Source organism: Brachyistius frenatus, unplaced genomic scaffold (genome assembly GCF_029030835.1).
Source record: "Brachyistius frenatus isolate BFR_SWC_R1_liver_20210118 unplaced genomic scaffold, ASM2903083v1 Contig_114, whole genome shotgun sequence".
NCBI classification, from domain to species: domain Eukaryota; kingdom Metazoa; phylum Chordata; class Actinopteri; family Embiotocidae; genus Brachyistius; species Brachyistius frenatus.
In genome coordinates, this window is record NW_027210713.1 from 347346 (window position 1) to 371769 (window position 24424).

Below are 24424 nucleotides of genomic sequence, written 5' to 3' on the forward strand. Positions count from 1 at the left end.
ATCTCTTTCTCCGTCCCACTCCGCCTCGTCATGTCCTTCGTTCATGCAGAAGTAAACCACCATCCCCCTCTCCTTTTCTCTCGCTTACTCTTTTTCTCTTTCTTTATTTTATGTTTGGACACGTCCTCCTCTTCAAAATTACCATCTGTCTCTCCGCCATACACACAAACACACACACACACACACACACACACACACACACACACACACACACACACACACACACACACACACACACACACACACACACACACACACACACACACACACACACACACACACACTAATTGCCACCTGACAAAAGACTCTTTAGGTTTGTGCTGAACAGCCTTAAACCCGTCTCTGCTCAGATGTGATTGATAATTAATGAAAGTGCAGTGTGTGTTGGTGGGAAGCGGGGCATGTGGGTTTTAAAACATCTCTTAATATTATTTTAAATAGATAAAATAATGCTTAACATGACTTTAAAATATGTTATACTGGCAAAATATCTGTTTGTTTATCCGAACTGAGTCTAAAATGTTTTTAAAGGCTGGTTTCAGTCTGTGGTGTTGCAGACAAATCTAAGGTTCTCGTGAGTCTCTGAATACTTTATGATTTCCATATCCTGTCCTCAGATTTTTACTGGAGATATAAGCCTTTAAAAACTGCTCCTTCATTACTCGGGAGGAAATGGACTTTGCTCGGTACTATTTTAATCGGCGGCCTAATCCACATTCTGGGTTCTGGTATGTTTCCGTGGCAGCAGGACTGCGAACGTGTAATTAAACTACAGTGTGTGATCACGGGAATGAAAGAACGAGCGCAACGGTGATTTTTGGACAACAGTGGAGCTCTGTGGCTCAGAAACATCACATATCAGACTATGAAACAACTTACACTTGCTATAATAATGTGCTGATTAAAAGAAAAATCGAAAATCCTTTTAGTAAAAGCAAAATAATGTTAAGATTAAAAAAAAAGTAAGGAAATAAACTGAGTAAAATAAACCGTTGTGTTAAATCCAGAAAACAGTCAGGATGTGCTGCGTAAACCAGGGACTCTCCCGAGTTTCAAACTTCAAAGACATAAATTATAACGGGTGTGGCTCAGATCTGTATGTGTGTGTGTGTGTGTGTGTGTGTGTGTGTGTGTGTGTGTGTGTGTGTGTGTGTGTGTGTGTGTGTGTGTGTGTGTGTGTGTGCGCGCGCGCGCAGTTGAACTTGAAGATAGATTTTGTGGGAGGTTTTGTGCTCTCATGGGGATTTGTACATGTATCCGTACATACTGTACGTCTGTGAGTGCTGTCAAACTCGGACGGTAAAATATGTTAAAATATACATTTGAAGTCGGGGCCTTAGGGTTCGTCTTATTACCATGACGACGTGATGCTGGAGTCGAGACTGCAGGCAGGCCAGACAAAAATTTATTTCTCTCTGTCTCTGATCTTTCTGGTTGTTTGTGTTGATCTCTGAAACCTGTTCGTTCTCTGCAGCTCACACCGCTGAAACCATCAGAATAAATCACATGCAGTCGACCTTTGACCTCCTCATTTTATCCCTCTTTTGTTCTTTTTTGTGTTTTTGGTTAGAAGGCCGCGGTAACACCCCCATCTGTCTTTTCATCTGTTTCCTGTCAATGTTTCTTATTTATCTCGGGGCATATGTGGAGTAAACATCCCCAGAGTGTTTAGTGTGTAAACAGCAGGACCTCCAGGGGCTCCTTGACCTCCCCGTGCCCAGGGGACACGACTGGGGCAGGTCCCAGCCCGATGTTTGGATGATTCAACAACCATTTCAGATTCTTGTGAATCTTTGCCTTGAGAGTAAAGAGACATAGACTGCAGGAGGAGGCATTGAGGTGTGTGCTGTGTGCATAATGCAGTGAAGTGTGTATCTGTATGTATCATGGAGGGTTTAATGCACACATGGAGTCTTCCTCCAGTAAACGCGGCTGCAGAGGCTGATGTTGCAGTTCCAGGAAGTGCTGACACGTATTGTGTGTGTGTGTGTGTGTGTGTGTGTGTGTGTGTGTGTGTGTGTGTGTCCATAATGTAAGCTTACATACATTTTTAAAGATAATTTAAGTCATATGTCATATGCACAGTATAGAAAAAAAGGTGATTGGTGTAATCACCTTTTTGTACAATGAAATTCTTACTTTACTGATCCTCCCTAACCTACACAAGAATAAAAATAGAAGTAGTTAAATAGAATACAAATATCAGAAATAAACAGCCTCTTCCAGGTAAATGTGAGACACTGAGTGAGATGGATGGATGACAGGTGTGGGTGGAGGTCAATGGGTTTTATTGGATCTGTTTATTGATCTGAGACCAGGGTTGTCAAGGTGATACACTGATCTATGTGGCAGTGACCGATACAGTGTCTTAAACTGCAATACCACCGAGTGCCACTAGAGGTCGGTTCCAAAAAGCATCCGGCTCCATAGACTCCCATTCAGCTTCTCTCATCAAATACAAGGTGAATAAAATGTCTCCAGCAGTTATTTTGGTGTTGTTAGCTAAAGTCACTCCTTCTTATTAGTTTTCTGGAGGTCCATCTGAAAATAATCCCTCATTCATTAGAAAATAAACCTCAAAAATACCTTTTTTTGGGGGGGGGGTGTCTGTTTGATTGACAGGCTTGTGGTGCAGTCAGGTTACAGCTATCGGTGGGCGGGACGTAGTATCGTCAGGTTTCCAATCAGATAAATCCAATCCACCGCTGGCTCCTCCCCCAGCTCGTCCCAAAATGGTCACTTCCTGCTTTAAACCACTCCGAACAAGCAAAGATGGTGACGGATAGAATCTGAACTGGAGGCATCATAATGTTCACAAACCAACGGGCGACATCACTGATGTTACTGATTGGTTTAATATCAGGCTTTGAAGACGAATGATAATCAATATTTTTTCTAGTAACTACAGGTCACATGACTGTGTGAGTTAGAGAAGCTTTCTCACAGAGAATCATCACCTGACTCCACTCTGAAGGGTGTTTGGCTTTTTTGTGTGTGTGTGTGTGTGTGTGTGATTTTGGAGCTTCCCTCTCCCCTCCTTCATCATCCTCATGTCCAGCCAGCCGGCAGCTGTTTTCAGTAACGAGCTCATCCTAAAAATCTTCATCACGCCTGTTTTAAAGGATTGCTGAAAATAGAGTTGATCAAAAATCGATCTTCCAGCTGAGTTTTGTCCACCTTAGCTGGTTGTTACTGCTGCAGCCGACAGAGGAGAGCAGCTCTGAGCTTCAGTGTTCGGATCCAGCAGCACGAAGGGAGACAAATGAGGGAAAAGAGGGTTTAATGGCTGAAAAGACTGATGAAGAAGAGAGGAGGAAGAGGGAGAGAGATGTCGGCTGGAATAATGGACGGGTCTGCCTGACGGCTCCGAGACAGGCTGTAATCATCCAGTGAGAGTGTGTTGTACGATATGATGAGGTCTCTTAACGCCCTCATATTTTCTCATCACTCAGACACTGTGTCTCCTCACTCACAAAATACAACCTGTTTGAAAGTGTTTTTCTGAAAACTCCAGGAAATCACAGTCTTGCAATCTCATTAATTAACACTCATTGTTAGATTAGTTTTAAACACACTTCCAGTTTAAAGAGACTGCACTTTGTTTTTGTGCATACGGCCTGGTTTGAATGAATATTATTTATAAAGCATTTAAAGCTCTTGTATTCTATATGACAGCCACAGACTGTCTGTTCTGGAAAGCTGCGTCACTTTTAGACTCTTTTTTTAATCACTTTGAGTCCCGTGGTTGTTTACAAGTCAAATATTTCTGTGATGTGCAGCAGGATTATTATTACAGGAAGTGATTACATATTACTCTTTAACAGGTCTTTGTTAAAAGAAAATATTTGTTTCCCCTTGACTTCCAATGCTTGCTAACTCCTGCAATTTTACCACCAAAAAACTCACTAAAGATTTTCTAAATTACATCGCAATTTTGGTGAAAATCCACCAAAACAATCTAAGATTTTTAATCGCAACTATCACCAAACATTTTCTTTTTCTTGATGGTTCCCCGATTATTTGAACAAAACAAGTAAACAAGAGATTAATTGATGAAGAAAATGTGAAGTTCAAATGTACCTACGACCTCTCAGTGATGAACCAGGACAAGGGGTCAAAAGTCGGTTTCGTGCTTTAATTACAGCAGGAAACAATGACTGAGATCTTCTGACAGGACCGAGTGTGTTTGTGGCAGGTCGGGAAAACCCGCCGAAACTCTCATTACTCATCCTCTGCTGGTGAGTTCAGACTATCATTCGAAGTGTGTGTGTGTGTGTGTGTGTGTGTGTGTGTGTGTGTGTGTGTGTGTGTGTGTGTGTGTGTGTGTGTGTGTGGGGTAACGTGTCTGAGCTGAAACTGACAGGAGTGTCCGAAATATGAGACCTCTGTCTCATTGTGTGTGTGTGTGTGTGTGTGTGTGTGTGTGTGTGTGTGTGTGTGTGTGTGTGTGTGTGTGTGTGTGTGTGTGTGTGTGTGTGTGTGTGTGTTAAAGAGCAGCAGACATCAAAGACGGCATCACTCCCCTCCAAACAATGATTGTTTGTGTTTGCGACGGCTGTAAACACACACACCCTCTTTACGTTTGTGTGACACAGTTTGTGTGTGTTACTTTATGTCCCATTTCCTCATGTGAGTCACCTTGTGACATCACCGTGTAGTGGAGTCAGGATTGGTTAAAAGGCCGACGGAGCTTCACTGTCTTATTGTCTCTCCTGGACTTTAACTCTCCAACATTTCCTATTCACACAGTGCGATTTTTGTTTTGTTTTGTTGTTGTTCTTGGATCATCTTTAAGCTGCCAACATGTTTGTCCGCCTCTGCTAAGGTAAGATCTGTAAACTGCTTTGTGCAGAGGAAGTTGTCGGTTTTAGTTATTTTGAGGAAAAACTTAATTGTTTGAGATGAACCTTCCCCTCCTTAAAAGTTAGTTTAAACCCCCCCCCCAAAAAAAAAAAATCCAAAAGTTTCTCCGCTTATATTTCTTCCAGGTCGGTTTATTACCATGTATGTCGTGTCTTAGGTTTGATTTTATTTTGTGACTGGCTTCCAAAAAAAAAAAAAACTGAAAAATACTGACTTTGTTGTAGAGTGCAGCTTATTTGGCTGCTGATTACTTGAAACCAAACTTCTCTCCTGCGGGCAGCGATAAATAAGACTTATCAGATGAATCAGAGCTGAAATTAATTTACTGTTTTCAGACGTTGACCTGCCTGCAGGGTGAAACAGCATCACGTGTATGATGAGCAGCGTCTGATCCAAACTCAGCTCAGTAGGAAGTTTTCCCTTTTATAGTGTTCATATCTCCTTCAGTGAGACGCACAGAATTCAGTTTGATTTGGCTGATTGGTGACTGAATTCAAACCACACAGAGTTTTGGTTTGTTTGTTTCACTGGTTTAATTTAACAACTATATGCAGGAGAGTTTCTGTGTAGTTAGTTGCACCAACAATAATGTCAGACACACTGAGCTATTGGTTCCCCTTACATGTCCTGAAAAAAAAAAAAAATCCTGATAGAAGGACTTTATGGCACTAAGCGGTTCAAAGATTTATATTGTGGCTCGGTCGGTTTGCACAGTGCTGCTATTAGCTAGCAGACTATTTGTAGAGCAGATAAAGTAAAATATTTCACTGATGATTTGCTCACCTGGAGATAAATATTTCATTGCTTTTTTGTTCTGTATCTTTTTAACCTGTGCTGCTGAAGCAAAACAATTTCCCCTCACTCGATCAATAAAGTCGATCTATGTATCTACTGATCTAAACGAGAGGAAGAGACGGCAGTACACGTCATCTGTATATCACGAGTAGAAAAGAAAACGTTCAGAGGAGTAAAACAAGAAACAGTTTACTTGTGTACATTAAACCCAGAAATACAGTCATGTTTGTTCGACTTAAGGTTACTTTATTGATTAATATAATATAACATGTCAGTGGCTGTCCTTGTAAAACACAGAGCCTACTGGAGCCGCTGCCTCTGCTAAAGTCAGTACATTTAAAATAGCTGCTGAAAAGACTTTCAGGAAACTGTCCGTTAGAATATTCTAAATACATCAGATTAATTTATCACTCATGGATGATAATATCCTCTACATGCTTGTGTGTTTGATGTGTTCGGTGTAGCTCTGACCTAAATAGACTCTCCTTGTGGGTCTCTGTGTCCAGTCGAGCATTTAACCAGTCATTAAAATGTCCTTGTTTGCCTCTCAGCTGTGTGTGCCCACTCCAGGTTGTACTCACACAACAAAGTGTGTGTTTTATCTTTTGACTAAGACTTACTTAGGTCTGAGTCAGTACACACACACACACACACACACACACACACACACACACACACACACACACACACACACACACACACACACACACACACACACACACACACACACACACACACACACACACACACACACACACACACCATGGTTCAGCCATCTTAGTGTTTGTAGCTCAAACAGACCTCTCAGTGATCAAATGGAAACTCTTGATTTATTCTTTTATTATTTAATTATTCTGTTTTTTGACTTTAAGTTTCTGTTCAAAAATTAAAACTCAAATTTCTCTTTCATGTTGTTTTCTTAACATTTTTACTGTTCACTAAAAAAAACTCAAGTTTTAAGAAACTTAAGAATAAGACTATGTTTCAATTTACAGCCCTGCTCAAACTATCCAGTGCCAATATTCAATCCATTCAAGACCATGTAAAACGCCTTTTAATACAGTAAACAAATTCAACAGGGAATCAAACATGTCTCTGATCATTAGAAACATGAATAAACTGAAAGCAGACCGAATTTATTTCTGTTGCACCTTTCAAATGGAAATCTTTGTAAAGATAATCTACACCGCACTGCTAAAGTATAAATAATAGTCCTAAATTTAAGAGGCTAACATAAGCAAATTTAAATGTGCATTGACATCAAAATATAGTTCTATTCAACCAGATATCTATTCGTATTTTTTTTTTTTTACTGTTGGTGACACAAATAAATAAATTTAAAGGAATCACGGTGGGATAGTAAACTTAAGGAATATTTGTGAAAATCATAATTGCAGCTTTAATAATGTATTGGAGAATTTTTTTTTGGATCAGTTTATCATTATTCTGACTGCTATCTTCTGAGTGCTCACCTGTGATTGGTTGATTTCCACACCGCTGACCCCGCCTCCTCCTCTCTGATTGGTCTGTCTTTGTGCAGTAGCGGCCGGTTGCAGCCCGTCTGAAGATGTCTGATAATGGTGAGGTCGAGGACAAGCCCCCAGCTCCGCCCATGAGGAACACCAGCACCATGATTGGCTCCTGCAACAAGGACCCCGCCCCCCTCAACCACGGCTCCAAGCCCCTCCCACCGAACCCGGAGGACAAGAAAAAGAAGGACCGCTCGATTCGCTTCATCCTGACCGGAGGAGGTGACAAGAGTGAGTACCGACGGCACAGGGCGACCTCGTGACAATTATGGGATGTTAACTGTTTTCTGAATTTAAAAGAACCTGAGTGTTAATGTGACTTGTTGCATTAACTGTAATTAAAAAATGGACAACAAAAACAGGTTTTATCATCAGTTTTTACAGCAATGCATCATCCAGTTCCAGCCGGTGTCTTTATCCATCTTCTCTCCAGGTTTCATGAAAAATCACAAGTGGCTAAGAAATGTCCCCAGATATCATGTTTTTATCATCAGACGCAGCTCGATCGATAGTCAGTAAACAGGTTTTAAAACCTCCTCAGAGTGTCTGCCTCCACTCCTCAGCCTCCCTCTGTGCATTAGAGCGCTGGAGTGCAGATTACATCCGTCTGACCTTATTGTGTCACAGCAGCCGTCAGACCTGCTGCAGCAGAGTTCACTGCCCCTCTTCTCAGCTTCTTCAAACTTTAAACTTAGGAAAAACAAATTCATGTGTTAGCCAGCTGCTGACAGTACGTCTTCGCCAGGAAGTAAATGGTCAAATTTAAAACAGTTGCTTGTATTTTATTTGGATATGTTTTTGTTTTTTTTATGCTTCAACAAAAGGATTTTTTGTTGCCACTTTTATTTGATATGTTGTGTTTTGTTTTGGTAACAAAAGACTTCACACTGGAAGTCAATGAAGTTTTACTTTATATCTATTGTCCATCTATAGTAGAAGAGATTTATGTAATCTATGCGAAGGAATCACTCAATTGTCAGTAGATCCTCGGATCGACGTGCTACTTTCTAACATTTTCTCATTGAAACAAACTCCGGTCTCCAGAGGAACGAACACATTCCCGTTTCCGTTGACAAACTGCCTCACTACTCACGTCCATGCTCAGGCACAGATTACCCATGATGCTTAGCGGGAAGCTGGTGTTTCTGCATCGTTGTTAGTCCTCTCAGGGGAATCGACTGCCCGTGACGCTCGGTGGAGTTACGATTTCCCAGAGGAGCATCTCACAACGTGTGGTGTCTTCTTTGTCATCTTTTTTATTTTTTTTTTTTTTTTTTACTCATCTTTTCTTTTCTTTTTTTTGTTCCATCTTTTTTTCTATTCTTGTTTTCTACTTTCTGATGTGTTTTCCTTGAACTTCTTTCTCCGTCTGCCTATAGATTTCCTAAATTTTTAGTGTTTCTCTCTGGATTTAAAACCTTTTCAGGGACTTTTAGTGAACCTGTGACTCTTTGTACCTCCTCTTTAAGGGATTTTTAAAAGATGCTGGTTTTAGGATTGTCTGTTACAAATGTTTTAATCATTAAAAAAGATCAACAACCATCTCGGCTTCTCTTTTGCAGCCTGTAAGAGCCAAGTTTGGACTCTTTCTAGGTCGTTTTAATCTATAAACATCTAAAGGGGAATGAATTCTTGGATATTATAATGTCCTTGAAGTGGAAAACTACATCATGCTGAAATATAATAATTCCTCTGGCATGTGACTGCTTCCTCATCTGAAAATCATCTTTTTTTTCTTTTTTGATTCAGCCTATAAGAAGAAGGAGCGCCCAGAGATTTCCCTGCCGTCTGACTTTGAACACACCATCCATGTCGGCTTTGATGCTGTTACCGGGGAGTTTACTGTAAGTGTGTGTGTGGTGTTGTGTGTTTCCTCTCCTGTGTGTGTAGTAATGCTCCTTCATTTATAGGAAGCAGACCATGGGCTTCTGCGGTGTGTGTTTGTGCGTCTGGTGTGTTTACATCACGCTTTAATTGCTTACCAAAGGGAGCCGTGTTCATTGTTGCGTACGAGTGTGTGTGTGTATAAATGTGTGTGTCTGTGGGTTTGATACACACTTGCACACAAATTAACCTTTTTAAATAATCACGTTGGACAAAGACGCCTTGTTTGGCTGACTCACTTGAACCGCCTGACCAAGCTCTTTTAGCTGGGAGTTAAACCGTGTGTGTGTGTGTGTGTGTGTGTGTGTGTGTGTGTGTGTGTGTGTGTGTGTGTGTGTGTGTGTGTGTGTGTGTGTGTGTGTGTGTGTGTGTGTGTGTTGTTTCCTTTTCTGTAATTTGGGACACAGTTCCTGCTTCTTGCTTATTACACACATCTATATGCAAAAAAAACAGTTTTACTTTTTCAACAAAATAAATAAATAAACCTGAATATGATTCAGTGAATAAATAGCAGCAGAGATGCCAGACTGATGGATGAAATGATGGTTTAACATAAAGGAAAAGATCAGACCTGTGTGGAGAGGAGGGATGGAAGGATGGAGGGATGGAGTAGGAAGTGGAGAGAGTGTGTGTAATGGAGCAGGAAGTGAAGTGTGTGTGAGTGATGGAGCAGGAAGTAGAGTGTGTGTGAGTGATGGAGCAGGAAGTGGAGTGTGTGAGTGATGGACTGACCCCGACAGATGAGTCAAGAGAGAGCTGAGAAACATCGAGATGTGACCCAGATCTGGGACTGAAGTACAAATATGACGAGACTGCTTCATTAGGAATCTTTAGGAACTGTGTGTGTGTTTACTGTGTGTGTCCTTACTATAGTATATTGTCCAAAAGTTATCATTCCTCAAAAAGTGTAGAACATTTGTCAGCTTGTATACAAGTTGAAAAAGTACACAGTACACATAGAAGTAAATTAATAAGATAATAAAATAAATAAAATAAATATAAATAAATAAAATAAGAGAACAAGTACAGTTTTTACCCACAGGCCATCAATTTGTTAAACAGTTCCATTAGACACGCAATGTCAAACCCTGTGTATATATGTGTTTTAGCTGTATATACATCTATTTATGTTTTATATGTCTACTTATGTCTGTTTTTGTGTTTGTGCGTTCAGAGCGCAAGTTAAAACCGAAGTCAAATTACTTGTATGTGTAAATACCTGGCCAGTTAATCTGGTTCTGATTCTAATAATAAATAAAACTGTGTGTGTGTGTGTGTGTGTGTGTGTGTGTGTGTGTGTGTGTGTGTGTGTGTGTGTGTGTGTGTGTGTGTGTGTGTGTGTGTGTGTGTGTGTGTGTGTGTGTGTGTGTGTGTGTGTGTGTGTGTGTGTGTGTGTGTGTGTGCCGGAGCAGTGGGCTCGACTCCTGCAGACGTCCAACATCACCAAGCTGGAGCAGAAGAAGAATCCTCAGGCCGTCCTTGATGTTTTAAAGTTCTACGACTCGAAAGAAACGGCCAACAGCCAGAAATATATGAGCTTCACAGGTACACACACACACACACACACACACACACACACACACACACACACACACACACACACACACACACACACACACACACACACACACACACACACACACACACACACACACACACACACACACACACACACACACACACACCTGCTCCTTTACCCTCACTTATTCTGCTGTTTCGTGTTCCTGCAGATAAGAACGCAGACGCCTACAGCTCCTCCACCACAACGGTAAGACTGCTTTTGTCAGCACCTTCTCTAACCTGCATCCAACATGCGGCCACATTAAAGTGACCAGGTGTTCCCCTCTACGTGAGACATCCCAGGTCCTACATATGGGCCACTTTTTCTAAAATGTGTCTTTCTCCTGAAGATGTGACGAAAGAATGAATGGCTGTTAGATGTCAATCAAACTGCACATTCATGCTTTCTGTACGAGTATTTGCAGTGCAGAGACTTTGGAAAGTTGCGATAAAATAAATGATATTTGTTTAAGTGCTTCATCTGCTAAAGACTTAACCTGGAACCTGCGTAGTCTTTATTTTCTGTTTTCTGTGCATCTACTGGTCAAACAGAAACAGCTCACCTTAAATCAAAACGATGAATAACACTGTAAAAAAACTGCAATTTGGGAAACTGCTGTTGTAATCATTTTTAGAAGGAGGAAGAACATATATTCCTCCGTGTGGTTTTGTATTTCTTTTTGCCATTCAGCCTTTTATCAGGCTGATATTAGCCGATTGCTTGCGTGGAGTGAGAGATCTGCCAGGTTAGTGGTTTCTACTGTTTCCACTCAAACGTACAACTCAGTCACGAGTTGAATGAATGTTCTCATCTAACTCAAGACAGCTGACTAAATATAAGGTTGCTCATTTGAAAGGATTTTAGCATTTCTACTGACAAAAAAACCTAAAAGTTTACTTTGTAGAAGTTGTCAACACACCTAAAGAGCTCAAAAACTAATACTTAAAGTCAAATATTGTTAAAATATTATTTTGTAATAAACTTTCCCATAAATAACATTACTGGGGATTTATTTAATGGAATTTGATCAATTCTGAGGTCAATTCAGTTTGATTTGTGCATTATTGTTTCATAGTTATGTCTGAAAATACCATTTCTAAAATTTAAAGACGTTTTGTTATTGCTTAAAATATTTAGTAAAACTTTAATAAATAATCTGATAGAATAAAAACGGGTTTGAGCCCCAAACAGCTCTGAAACCACTAGTTGCAACTTGATATTTAAAATTTATTTGATGAATTAATACATTTAGTACATGTTAATTCTTTTTTTAAATTTTTTTATTAAAGTTACTTTTTTTTTCCTGAGGTCTATGTTGTAGAGTAAAAGGACTCGGGAATACTTCGTGATGCGTTCAGGTGCATGTTATTTGACTGGTCCGTCCGTTTCCTAACTTTCCGCCGTGTGACTGTACAGCTTTAAACTCACTGATTCTTACTGGAATAAAAGGGGAAGCTTTGTTTTTGGCGCAGTGGACGTGTCGTCTGACAGCCAAACTATGAAGGTGAGAATAAAGAGAAGGAGGGAGGATGATGAAGCTCTCTCTCTCTCTCTCTCTCTCTCTCTCTCTCTCTCTGTCTCTCTCTCTCTCTGCACTGTGAATCAGCATCTTTTCCTCCTTTCGCCGTTTCCTCGTCTCTGCAGCTTGGCCACCGGCCGAGCACCAGACTATCAGAGAGAGGGAAGGGAGATGGAGAGGAGGATATGTGACTAGTGGCATCAGGAGCCAGACATGACCGGGGCTCTCAGACATCAGCAGCGATGACGGGAGGAGGGCGAGAGGAGGGAGGGAACGAAGGGCGGACAGAGAGGAGGTTAGATTCGGAGACGAAGAGCTGAAGACGAGCAGGAGAAAACGTCTCCGCGTGACGACACGATGAGGCAGTGACAGCGGGAGGCAATGATGGGTCTGGTGTCGCTCCTAGCTCACGTTAAGATGATGTCACTGAGGCTCCGCCCTCTTTCCCCCTTTGACATCACGCAGAACTCCAAGGCCGTGTCGGAGACGCCCGCCATAGCAACCGTATCTGAGGATGAGGACGAGGATGAGGCTGAGCCTCCGCCGGTGATCGCCCCCCGACCTGAACACACCAAATCAGTAAGGACACACGCACTCTCACTCTCTATACTTGTGAGGACCCTTTGATAAAATGCATTTCTTATCCCCAAATTTAATTCTGACATTAAACCACACCGAAATGTCCTCACAATGATGGTTAACAACTGGAGCTGGTCCTCACAAAGATAGTAAAACAAGCTCTCTCTCACACACATATACACACACACACGCACGCACACACACACACACACACACACACACACACACACACACACACACACACACACACACACACACACACACACACACACACACACACACACACACACACACACACTCACACACTCACTACTGGTGCTGTTCAATACAAGGCTGAGACACCTGTCAATCAAAATAGGCACACTCTACTCATTTTGTACCATCAGTGGTGGACATGTGGCTTTAGAGAGGAAACGCACGCACGCACGCACACACACACACACACACACACACACACACACACACACACACACACACACACACACACACACACACACACACACACACACACACACACACACACACACACACACACACACACAGAGTGAGTCACTGTCCAGGTACCGTCGTTTGTTAGATGTTTCACAGTCGCTACTCTTTAAATGGACACATCTCCTGCCTCAACTCTAATATGACCACACAGACTTCAGTGTGTGTGTGTGTGTGTGTGTGTGTGTATGTGACATTCACAGGGGAAGATTTTGAAAAACTGTTTATAAATAACAAAAAAAAAACTCCGCTTCCCCTGTGACTGTCACACACACACGCACGCACGCACGCACGCACGCACGCACGCACGCACGCACGCACGCACGCACGCACGCACGCACACACACACACACACACACACACACACACACACACACACACACACACACACACACACACACACACACACACACACACACACTTTCTCTCAAAGTGAGACCAGAGGTTGACAAAGATCATCTCTGGCTCTCCATCACTTTTGTCTTGTGGATTAAAACACAGTCAGTTGTCAGTTTATCAGCTTCACACTAAAAGTGTTCCAGTATTGATTCAACTGCAGGATACATTTCTGTTGAATTATTTGTGATACTGGCTTGTGTTTCTGCTATTTTGTCCACTGTTTGTATCAGTAAAGGTTGAGCTAAATAACTAAAACACATCTCGATAAAGTGGCAGCAGCGTACACTTGATTGAATTCAGTTGATTGAATTTTCTTTAGATAGCACCAAATCACAAAACAAATCATCTCAGGATATTTAACATCATGAAGTCCTTACAACAGAACTGAGAACGTTACAGAGAGAAACCCAACAGTTCTACATGAACTACAGCTCGGAGGGAAAACTGCCTTTCAGCAGAAAGAAAAGTCCTCCGACAGAACCAGACCCTCACCAGAGGGGAGTGGAGAAGAGAGAGAGAGAAGAACAGCATAGAAAGAAAAGACAATAAACGGTAAAATAATTCTAATAAAAGAATCCATTCAGACTTCAGACATATAAAAAGACTTGTGTTCAGATAACCTACTAAAAATTACTGTAATTATCTGATAATCCATTTATTTAAATGCTTATTTATTTGTCATGGAATAGTGAAAAAAGACATCTTCAAATGTGCAAGAGACTTTACCGCTGACTTTCACATACAGAAAAGTAGAAAAGCCACACACATACATACATAAATAACACTGTTGGTCACATCAGCAAACAACTTTACAAATTCCTTTTTTATGTTCCTCTTCTCCCCCTCGCACACGCGCGTGCACACACACACACACACACACACACACACACACACACACACACACACACACACACACACACACACACACACACACACACACACACACACACACACACACACACACACACACACACACACACACACACACACACATTGTTTCTCCTCTCAGACAGGTTGGCGGTTGAGAGGCTGCTTCCATGGCACCACCGCCGTTTCCATAGTGATGAGTCTATAGCACCTGACTCACACCATTTTTCTCACACGCACACACACGCACGCACACACACACACACACACACACACACACACACACACACACACACACACACACACACACACACACACACACACACACACACACACACACACACACACACACACACACACACTAGACTTTTTGGTCTTTCCATCTCAACAGTCTGAAAACCGAGTTTGACTCAAACACCTCACAATCACATACTTTAGTTTTTACTTCAGTTACACTCAAAACTATTTTTTATCACTTACAGACAGTTTCTTCAAACTTAACTACACACAATGTTTATTCATAACAATGCATACATGAAATATAATTTTAGACATGTACATAAAATAATGTGCATTATGTTTTCAGCAAAGCTTCTTCCTCATCATGTTGTGCTCGTTGTTGATCTCAGCTGAGGTTTACTAGATAAAACCGAAGGTTTTAGATACAGATGGACAAACAAACTGTTCATGTTGTAACACACTCATAAAGGTAACAGAGGGTAATTTTGTGACATAATGACTGATCTGGTTAGATGAAATAAAAATCTAAATCAATACTAAGTAATAGTCATTTATACCTATTTTTTGTGTACACTATACATACTGCAACTTTCTTTTTTTATTTATGCAATAAGACAAAACAGAAGTATGTGTTTATACAGTTTAAAGTGTTTTAAACACAGAATACTACGACAACATTAAACCTGTTGTATTATGTATTATGTTCCATGTAATTTTCTTTTTTTTAATGAAGAAATATAAAAAAAGAAAGTGTTTTTCTGACTTGGTCTTAAAAGTCTGGAAAAGAAAGCAAGAGGAATTGTGAAATTAGTGTTTTCTTTTATTAATACGTTATTATTTACTAAATATTTAATTTTGTTTGGTTTTATTTTAAAAGTCATTGGACATTTTTTGTCTTAATAATAGTATCTTAATAAGGTGTTTTTGCCGTAGTTATATACATGATGCCATAATTAAAACGTGTGAATATTTTCTTATTTATTCTGTTTAAAACATCTGAACAACATAATTTAAAACAGTTTGAATTCACATAGTTTAACTTTTATTTGATTTTATTTCAGATATACACCCGCTCTGTGATCGAGCCCCTCCCCCCTCCTCCCACCAAAGATGCCGCCACCTCGCCCATCTCCCCGCCGACTGCCGCGGCCGCCGCCACCGTGGCCGCCGACGTCACCCCCGCCGCCGACGTCACCCCCGCCGCCCCTGCAGAGGGAGCTTCCAGCAGCCCCCCCAGCACGAGCCCTGCCCCCGGCCCCTCTCTGCCCCGCCCACAGGACAAAACCAGGAAGAAGAAGATGTCGGACGAGGAGATCCTGGAGAAACTACGTAAGGCTCATTTATTCACTCACAGCACACAAACGGGAAAATATGAAGTCTGTGTATGGACTTAAACATGCCGACAGATTGTTGATTAAACTATAGAACTGAGTTAGCAGTAAGCAACACACTCAGGTTTCAGCCGGCTGGTCTGTAGCAGCTGCAGTAACAACATCAGTGCTTCAGCCTCCCGTTCAGACACCTGACGGCCTCACATGAGTGTTATCTGCTTGTTCACTGCCAAGTCAGACGGCTGTGAAACTGTTGTTCTGCTGTTGGAAATACATGAAGGTACGTTCTGGAAACAATCAGCTGAAGAGACCTCTGAAGTGTCCTCTGAAAGTCAGTCAAAGTGCAGGCTACTCAATTTCAAAGCATTTATCAGGATGAGTGTGACTACTCAGCTCTGCATCAGGATCAAAGGCCTTATCAATTAATAACACAGCACCTTTTATTTTGAAAGGCTGACAGCGGAACTTTTTAAGTCTTAACTTCAAATTTCTATGCATTTATATTACATATTATCAACCTGTAATAGTAAAAGTCTACAAATGTATATAGTAAATATTCAGATGGAGTTGGTCCCCGGTGCAGAGTGAGTTCTAATTTTAGTCTCATTTTCACTTGTAGTTTTGACGGGCTGTTTCATCACGGTTTCTCTCACACTGCAGGGTTGGAGTTTATTTTAGGCGGCAGTGTAGTTGGAGGAAGGAAAATGATGTGCAGACACGTTACCGTGATGTCCCATGTAGAAGTATCTTCCAGTTCTTTGTAACCCCAGGCCCAGTGTTCAAATGTTCCTGTTAAACACGTTATTGTTTTCATATTTAATATTCGGTTCCTGTTTTCACGGAGACCTGACGGAGCCGTGCTGTTTCAGCTCACAGTGAGACGGTTTTGTTTTCTCCAACATGAACTGCAGTTATGGCGGTATTTGAACTGTCCTCCATGGTTTGTGTAGCTCAGACCTCTGGACAGCCCACAGCCTTTTTCTTCGTGAAGCTCTCCCCCCTCTGACTGTGGCCGCTAACATGAGCCAGATGTGAATATTCACCAGTTAAACACGCGCTACACACACAGAGGCTTTTACTCTGAAAGTCCTTCTTTTTGCCTTGATTTAAGGCTCCAAGACCACCTTGTTAAAACTCTTAATGTTAAATGAATTAATGATAGTTATCAGTGTGAAGTTGGACTGATATCATATTTAAAGTCTTTAGTAGCTGATTTGAAGCACAAAGATTGTCGTGATCAAACTTATTTCATAACAAATAAAGGTCCATTTTGCACAACATTTTTTTAAATAAATGTATTTATCTAGATCTAGTTGTTTTCTCAAACAATCACAATAAAAGCTCTAGAAAAAAACTAGGATTTTTACATCATGGACTTAAAATTAAGTTTGATGAAGTTTAAAGGAATAAACTTTAAATGTCTCAACGTACAGTTAAGAAATAATGAATAGTCATTAAAAATACGATAACTTTTCTAAAATTTTCCTAATATTTAACATAATAGAAATTCTGCAAAGTTTTAAACCCATTTCACAATATTAAAGGGAAGCCAGAAAACTATAACCAAAATAAATATCTACATAAATAAATCGTCTTGAGGACCGTCCAGTTTAATTTTCTACCCTTGTTGGGGTCCTCACATCCATGTTGGGAACCACTGCTTAGTACTCTATGGTTAAAACTTTATTTTAAATACTGATGGATCCTTTACAATAAACTCAAATCCAGTTATCTTTACTTGAAGGTGTCATTTTCTTTTAAAGTCTGTGACGTTTTAAAGCCCTTCAAAATAAAATAACACATTTAAACTGTATTTTTTAAAATGTATGAATAAAAGCCTGTATATTTTTTAAACCATGCCCCACGCCTGTCCAGATGTGCTCAGGTCCCCCTCTGCTGGTAAGACCAGGATACTGCCTGTCTGTCTGCATCTATGATTGACAGACCTGATATCCACTGTCCCACCCCCTCTATCTAATCCTCACGTCTGATTGGTCGTCCTCTCTTTCCATCGTGTCCTGCGGTCACAGAGTGACTCCAGGTTTTGTCCTCTAATCACTTTCCTGCTGTGGACTCTGATTACTGAGCTCAAGACAGATGTTCTTTCATTCTTTTGTTCTTTTGCTCTTTCTTTCGTTCGTTCTTTCTTTCTTTCTTTCTTTCTTTCTTTCTTTCTTTCTTTCTTTCTTTCTTTCTTTCTTTCTTTCTTTCTTTCTTTCTTTCTTTCTTTCTTTCTTTCTTTCTTTCTTTCTTTCTTCCTTCCTTCCTTCCTTCCTTCCTTCCTTCCTTCCTTCCTTCCTTCCTTCCTTCCTTCCCCTTTTCCCTTCCTTCCTTATTTCCTTCCCCTTTTCCCTTCCTTCCTTACTTAAAGCCATTTCTTCTTTCTTTTGTTTCACCTTTAACATCCCAACTGTCTGTCTGTCTATTTCACTCTTCGTTTTTCTTCTTCATCATTGACAGTTTTGAACTTTTCTGTTCATTTCTTTCCCTCTGCAGTTTGTTTCTGACCTGTTTGTCCTTCCTCCTCTTCATCCTCTCTTCTTCTTCTCCTCTCTCTGCTCTCTCTCCCAGTCAGCATGCTGCATTGACCTGAGTGTGATGAACATAGAGTAGAATTAGGATGGATAGAAAGACAGCTGACTCTTCTATCCATCCAGATTCACTGGTACTGTAAACTGAACCTATAAAAACCTTCCAGCTGTGGATTATAGGGCCTGGTGCTCTTTGTCCTGCTCTCTTGCAGATATTTTCATGTTTCTGTTTGTTGTGATAACTCAATAAATAGGTTTTTGCTCTCTCTCTCTCTCTCTTTCTTTAACTCAGGGACGATCGTGAGTGTTGGAGACCCCAAGAAGAAATATACACGCTTCGAGAAGATCGGACAGGGGTGAGTGAAAAATCTGGAGTTTGCTTGATGTGAATGTAGCTGCACATGATTTACATACAGTTCAACTAATTTTAAGGCTTTTTGTATTGCATCCCATCAGAAAACATTGTTCTAAATGCTAACAAGCAAATCTGGCTACAGCTGCTTGGCTACGATGCTGCGGCTCAAACTAATGCACACACACTGACTGTTTCAAATTAAAAGTCTTTGTTTTAAAAATTAAAAAAAAAAAAAAAACTCCATTTTATACACGGCCCAGTCTTAAAGCAGATTTTGACCATCTGTTGATTATCTCGGTCACGAACCCCCGGTTGAGAACCACTGCACTAACGGTCTAAACCCACAAATATTTATGATGTTACATCTAGGCACCTTTAAAATACAAAAGTAGATTTCATCCAATCTAATGTTTACCTGGAGCTCTGGTGCTGTCTGTTTTCAGGGCGTCTGGGACGGTGTACACAGCTATAGACATCGCTACAGGACAGGAGGTACGTTTCTTTCATCATCCTCGATGTTCTCTCTCAGTCTACAACTCTAAAAATGAGTAAAAAGACTCAGAGCTGTGAACTTCAAAGAAACCTTAACAAGCTAACATTTGCTAAAAATGTCTAAATGTCGTGACAATCCAACCAACAGCTGCTTCGATATTTCAGTCTGGACCTTTGTCTGTATATAAAAGTAGGCGACGCAGAAGTGCCTTAAACTGCAATACCACCGAGTGCCACTAGAGGTCCGATCCAAAAATCCCCAGGCAATGAAAATTTCCCATTAGTCGTTTTAGTGTTAGCTAAAGTCACTCCTTCTTATTAGTTTTCTGGAGTTCCATCTGAAAATAATTAATTCATTAATTAGAAAGTTTCAAGTGTAAATTAAGGGAGAAATACGTTAAAACTGAAGGCCCTTTTTTTCTTTTCTACTAACTGCTTTATGTTGAAGGCTTAACAGGAAGTGTAAAGGCAGCGTTGGTTCCTTCAATCGGGTAAAATGAAGCGAGTTCAGACAGATTGGGCACATATTGTGGCCTTAACTGGATTTAAGTCTGGTTTCATTTTCTGAGGCTTCCAGGTTAATTTTTAAGCAGCTCAGCTCGTCTGTGGGACTAATCCTCCTCAGTTTCACTCTCTGAGGATTAGTCTGTGTGCTCTGGTTTTGATGTGTCAAGCTCTGCTGACGAACAGACATATAAATACAACATTTCCCTCCTCGCAGTCTTTTTTTCCTGCCGTCTCTTCTCTTTTCATCCTCTGGGTCTGTTTTATAGCTCCTCGCACTCTCTTTTTTTAATTTAATAAACCCTCTCTTCACTTCTGTGTCACGTGTTTCTCTTTCCTCTCAGGTGGCCATCAAACAGATGAACCTGCAGCAGCAGCCCAAAAAGGAGCTGATCATCAACGAGATTCTGGTGATGAGGGAAAACAAGAACCCGAATATCGTCAACTACCTGGACAGGTGAGACACGACGGCACACAGCAGCAGCACGGTAATCACCGTGACAACGTTCATCAGTTTAGTATAGTCTCCTGGATTAACCTTAACCCTGGATCACTGATTTAGATCATTTCTAATTCAGACAGCTTCAATTTATTTCATTGAATTCTCTTCAATAAAGGGCCAAAAATTTATGTTCATGTTTTGTGAAATAATATTTTATTAAAAGAGAAAAATTAGCAATCTCATTTAAAAAAAAATGTAATAATGAAAACACGACTCTTGAATCACGTTATAGTAATTTTATAATTTTTCAGAAATTATTGACCAAAACAGAAATATTTTCTTAAAAAGGTTCTCTTGTCAGTGCGTCACTGCGTCGATCTGTCATCCTGACTGACAGCTCAGTGACATAGGGCACACTAACAACACATGAACATCAGCAGGAGGTCGAGAATACCAGTTCAAAAATGAACAGGGAAGATTAACAGCACTGTGCTGTACATTGTTATAAAACTCATCTTCTGAACTATATTATCTGCACAAAATTTACAGTTTGTCGCCACTACAGTTTGGCTTTTACAGCACTTAAGAATAAAGAGAGTAAAGACGAGCTTATCAAACACCATGAAAAGCCAAAACAAACCAAGAAGCAGGCTGAACTTGGCCTTCGGGCCTCGAGCTGGGCTGCACTGATTTACAGATTGGTGGTTTAGCTGAAATCTTAAGATTTTTAAGTTTTTTTGTACTTAAAGGAAGAAAAGTCTTAAAAACAGTCTCAACCGCCAACCAAAATTTATCGGTTACGACTTGCTGTGGCTGTGATGTCAAAAACCTCAGATGTTTTAAAAAAAATTTTTTTTTAAATGTCTTTTACAATATCACATCAACTATTAGATATTATAGACAGCAAGTCTTGTTGGAGCTTTACATAGCTCACATGATTATCTCTGATTGAAGTGTAAAACAAAAGGAAAAGGCTGAATTAAATAATGGGGATTTAACGGTGAGTGAGGTGATCAGGCAGATGTTTCAGTGGGAAGTCCTTTCTCAGCCCAAATAGAAAAAGGCACTCCTTCTATCTTATACGTCTCGAGACAATTCTTCATTCACACGTCTTTTTGTTTTTGTTTCCCGAGTTAATTTTCCCACGATTTGGAAATTAGTTTACATGACCTGAAAACTGTTTTCACTTCTGTTGAAATACACAGATCAGCAGAGGTTTCAGGGTCAGATGTTTACAGATCTGCAGTGATATTCCTCCTACACTATATTGACCCGTCTTTGACTCGGTAACCATAAAGCTGCGTGCACGTGTCGACACAGCAGCTCCTGAACGCAGCGCTGCAGTTACTTCCTGCTGAGGCGGAGAGATGAGAGCGAGCAGATAAACCTTCCTGCTGACTGCGACTCTAAAGCTCTGAGGATTATATTTAGTTTTGGCTGCTTCACACTCAGCTGAGATCTCTCTGTTAATGCTGCTGTTCTGCCCAAAAAAAATTAAACGGATGAATTCATTTCAGAATGTGCTGCCAACCTGCTGATTGTTCAATCTTGATGTTTATTTTTCTGTCGTTTGTACTTTTATTGTTTGCCAGTCGAGGCCCCTTGGTTCCTTTTTCTAAACAGACCAGATGGCTTCTGTGTCCAAACCCCTCAGTGTGTGCTGTCTTAGAAATAACAGGAGACGTTCCCTCTAAACCTGGAGAACGTCTCTGAGATGTTCCACATGTTCTGGGTCATTTGAAATGTTGTCGATGTCTCTGAAGAAACTCCGCTGAGCTGTGAACCGTGATGAGAGGCTGACCAGTTACGTGTCTCTGTCATCATGGCAACCCTCCGAACATGTGTGTGTGCGTATGTGCATGCGTGCGTGCGTGTGTGCGTGCGTGTGCGTATGTGTGTGTGTGTCTGGTAACCATAGTTACCTGTCTGCCTTGAGAGACATCGAGGAGCACGTGCATGGCTGGTGAGGATGCTGTCATCCCCGTGGAAACAGCATTTTACATGTCACTGATTTACTGTGAGTGTGTGTGTGTGTGTGTGTGTGTGTGTGTGTGTGTGTGTGTGTGTGTGTGTGTGTGTGTGTGTGTGTGTGTGTGTGTGTGTGTGTGTGTGTGTGTCAAATACATCACAGAGTTAAAGACTTGGTTTGAGGTTCAGTTTTTTTTTTGTTTATTAAATTTATTTCTATCATGTACAAAACACATTCATTTAAAAACGAGGAAAGATGCTTTAAACCAGATTTAGCTATGAGCCTACAGAAAATGAATCTACTAATTCTGCTTATTAATGAATCTTTTAATCTAATTTATTAAAGAGAACTGACTTATTTGCTGCATTAAGCAAATATGAGATTTGTGTTTGTGTTGATCCCTTAAAGGATCCGTCGGAAGACTTTAAGTTCTGAGGTTTTATAGACTAATTGATTGAATATAAAATCAACCGAAATTAATTGGTAATGAAATTCATCATTTATTGACATCTATACCAGTTAAAACTAAACCAAGCAGTTATTATTTGTCTGAGAATATTTGAGAAACTGAACATTTTAAGAAAACCAAACTTTTTAGGACTTTTTCCATAAAATTTCCAACAGACCAGCAACTAAAAACAGTTTCTTTATATTTAAAATATTGAGCCTCAGTTGGTTCTGAGACATTTCAGTAAAACGTCTTCATTAAAATTCCGGTCTTATCGTTAATCCCTGCACGTGTTGATGTTTGCATCAGTTACCTGGTGGGCGATGAGCTGTGGGTGGTGATGGAGTACCTGGCCGGAGGTTCGCTGACGGACGTCGTCACGGAAACCTGCATGGATGAAGCCCAGATAGCCGCCGTGTGCAGAGAGGTGAGAGGAGTGAGGCAACGTCCTGGGTTGAAATTAATAAATTAAAAAACGACATCATCTCTCTCTGCGAAGCCGGAGGAGAAAAATCAATCGAGAATTTAACAGTATTTACGGCATAAAAAAATAAATTAACAAAAAAATAAAAGGAGACTGTAATCATTTCCAAAACTCTTAATAACTCGACAGAATCATTTTCTGATTTGGTTTTATGTTATGATGACATATTTTCTTTTGTTAGATATTAAATTCTTGTGTTTTTCTGTCCAGTGTCTCCAGGCGTTGGAGTTCCTCCACTCGAACCAGGTCATCCATCGAGACATCAAGAGCGACAACATCCTGCTGGGCATGGACGGCTCCGTCAAACTCAGTCAGTGAACAGCTGCTCACATCCACTCAGTCTGTTTATCGTCATTAATGTTGGGTTACAGGGACTTATTCTGCAGTCGTACCAACAATACTGAAGATGTAATTGATAAACAGCAACCTGAATGAAAACATCAGTTATTAACTCTCCATTTCTGATGTTTATTTGTATTTTAAGGTGAATAATGGATTGTTAGTATCTGGTAAAATATTGTTTTACATTATATTATGTGTGGAAAGTTCATACAGTAGCCTCAACTTAAATGACTCCATTTTAACTTCTATTTAAAACTATATTTTGTCATAAATTTGCAGAAAAATTGGACAAATTCCCAGAAAAACCTCTTGAATGTATCACAGCGTTTTACAGCTTGATAACAAGTAAACAGGTCGAACTTGTGTTCATCTGAAGAGATCTTTTCTAACTTGGACTAATGCTGTTGTCTCTCCTCCCTGCAGCTGACTTTGGGTTCTGCGCCCAGATCACTCCGGAGCAGAGCAAACGCAGCACCATGGTGGGGACGCCGTACTGGATGGCCCCGGAGGTCGTGACGCGTAAAGCCTACGGCCCCAAAGTGGACATCTGGTCTCTGGGCATCATGGCCATAGAGATGGTGGAGGGGGAGCCGCCGTACCTGAACGAGAATCCACTCAGGGTGAGAGGCGTTCACCGCGGGCCGAACCAGGGAGAGATGATAACACGTTTATACAGACAGTAAATACAGTATTAGCACAAATATGAGACAATATTCTTTGTAATTATATTTACTGAAGTTCCCCACTGTGGGATTAATAAAGTCCAAGTCTAAGTCTATTTGAAAAAGCAGGTCTGCTGTA

At 40.6% G+C, this 24424-nt stretch overlaps 1 protein-coding gene across 1 annotated transcript in view; it reads left to right on the plus strand.

Moving 5' to 3' along the window:
• pak1 (p21 protein (Cdc42/Rac)-activated kinase 1) overlaps positions 1 to 24424 on the plus strand; it is a 52303-nt gene that overhangs the window by 21960 nt on the left and 5919 nt on the right. The window contains exons 3-14 of the mRNA XM_069712940.1: positions 7199 to 7418; positions 8937 to 9043; positions 10481 to 10616; positions 10802 to 10839; positions 12617 to 12730; positions 15787 to 16054; positions 18880 to 18943; positions 19386 to 19434; positions 20283 to 20395; positions 23107 to 23224; positions 23492 to 23591; positions 24047 to 24243. Of these exons, the coding sequence (XP_069569041.1) occupies positions 7226 to 7418; positions 8937 to 9043; positions 10481 to 10616; positions 10802 to 10839; positions 12617 to 12730; positions 15787 to 16054; positions 18880 to 18943; positions 19386 to 19434; positions 20283 to 20395; positions 23107 to 23224; positions 23492 to 23591; positions 24047 to 24243 (1497 nt within the window). The 5' untranslated portion in view covers positions 7199 to 7225. The remainder of the gene's footprint in view (positions 1 to 7198; positions 7419 to 8936; positions 9044 to 10480; positions 10617 to 10801; positions 10840 to 12616; positions 12731 to 15786; positions 16055 to 18879; positions 18944 to 19385; positions 19435 to 20282; positions 20396 to 23106; positions 23225 to 23491; positions 23592 to 24046; positions 24244 to 24424) is intronic.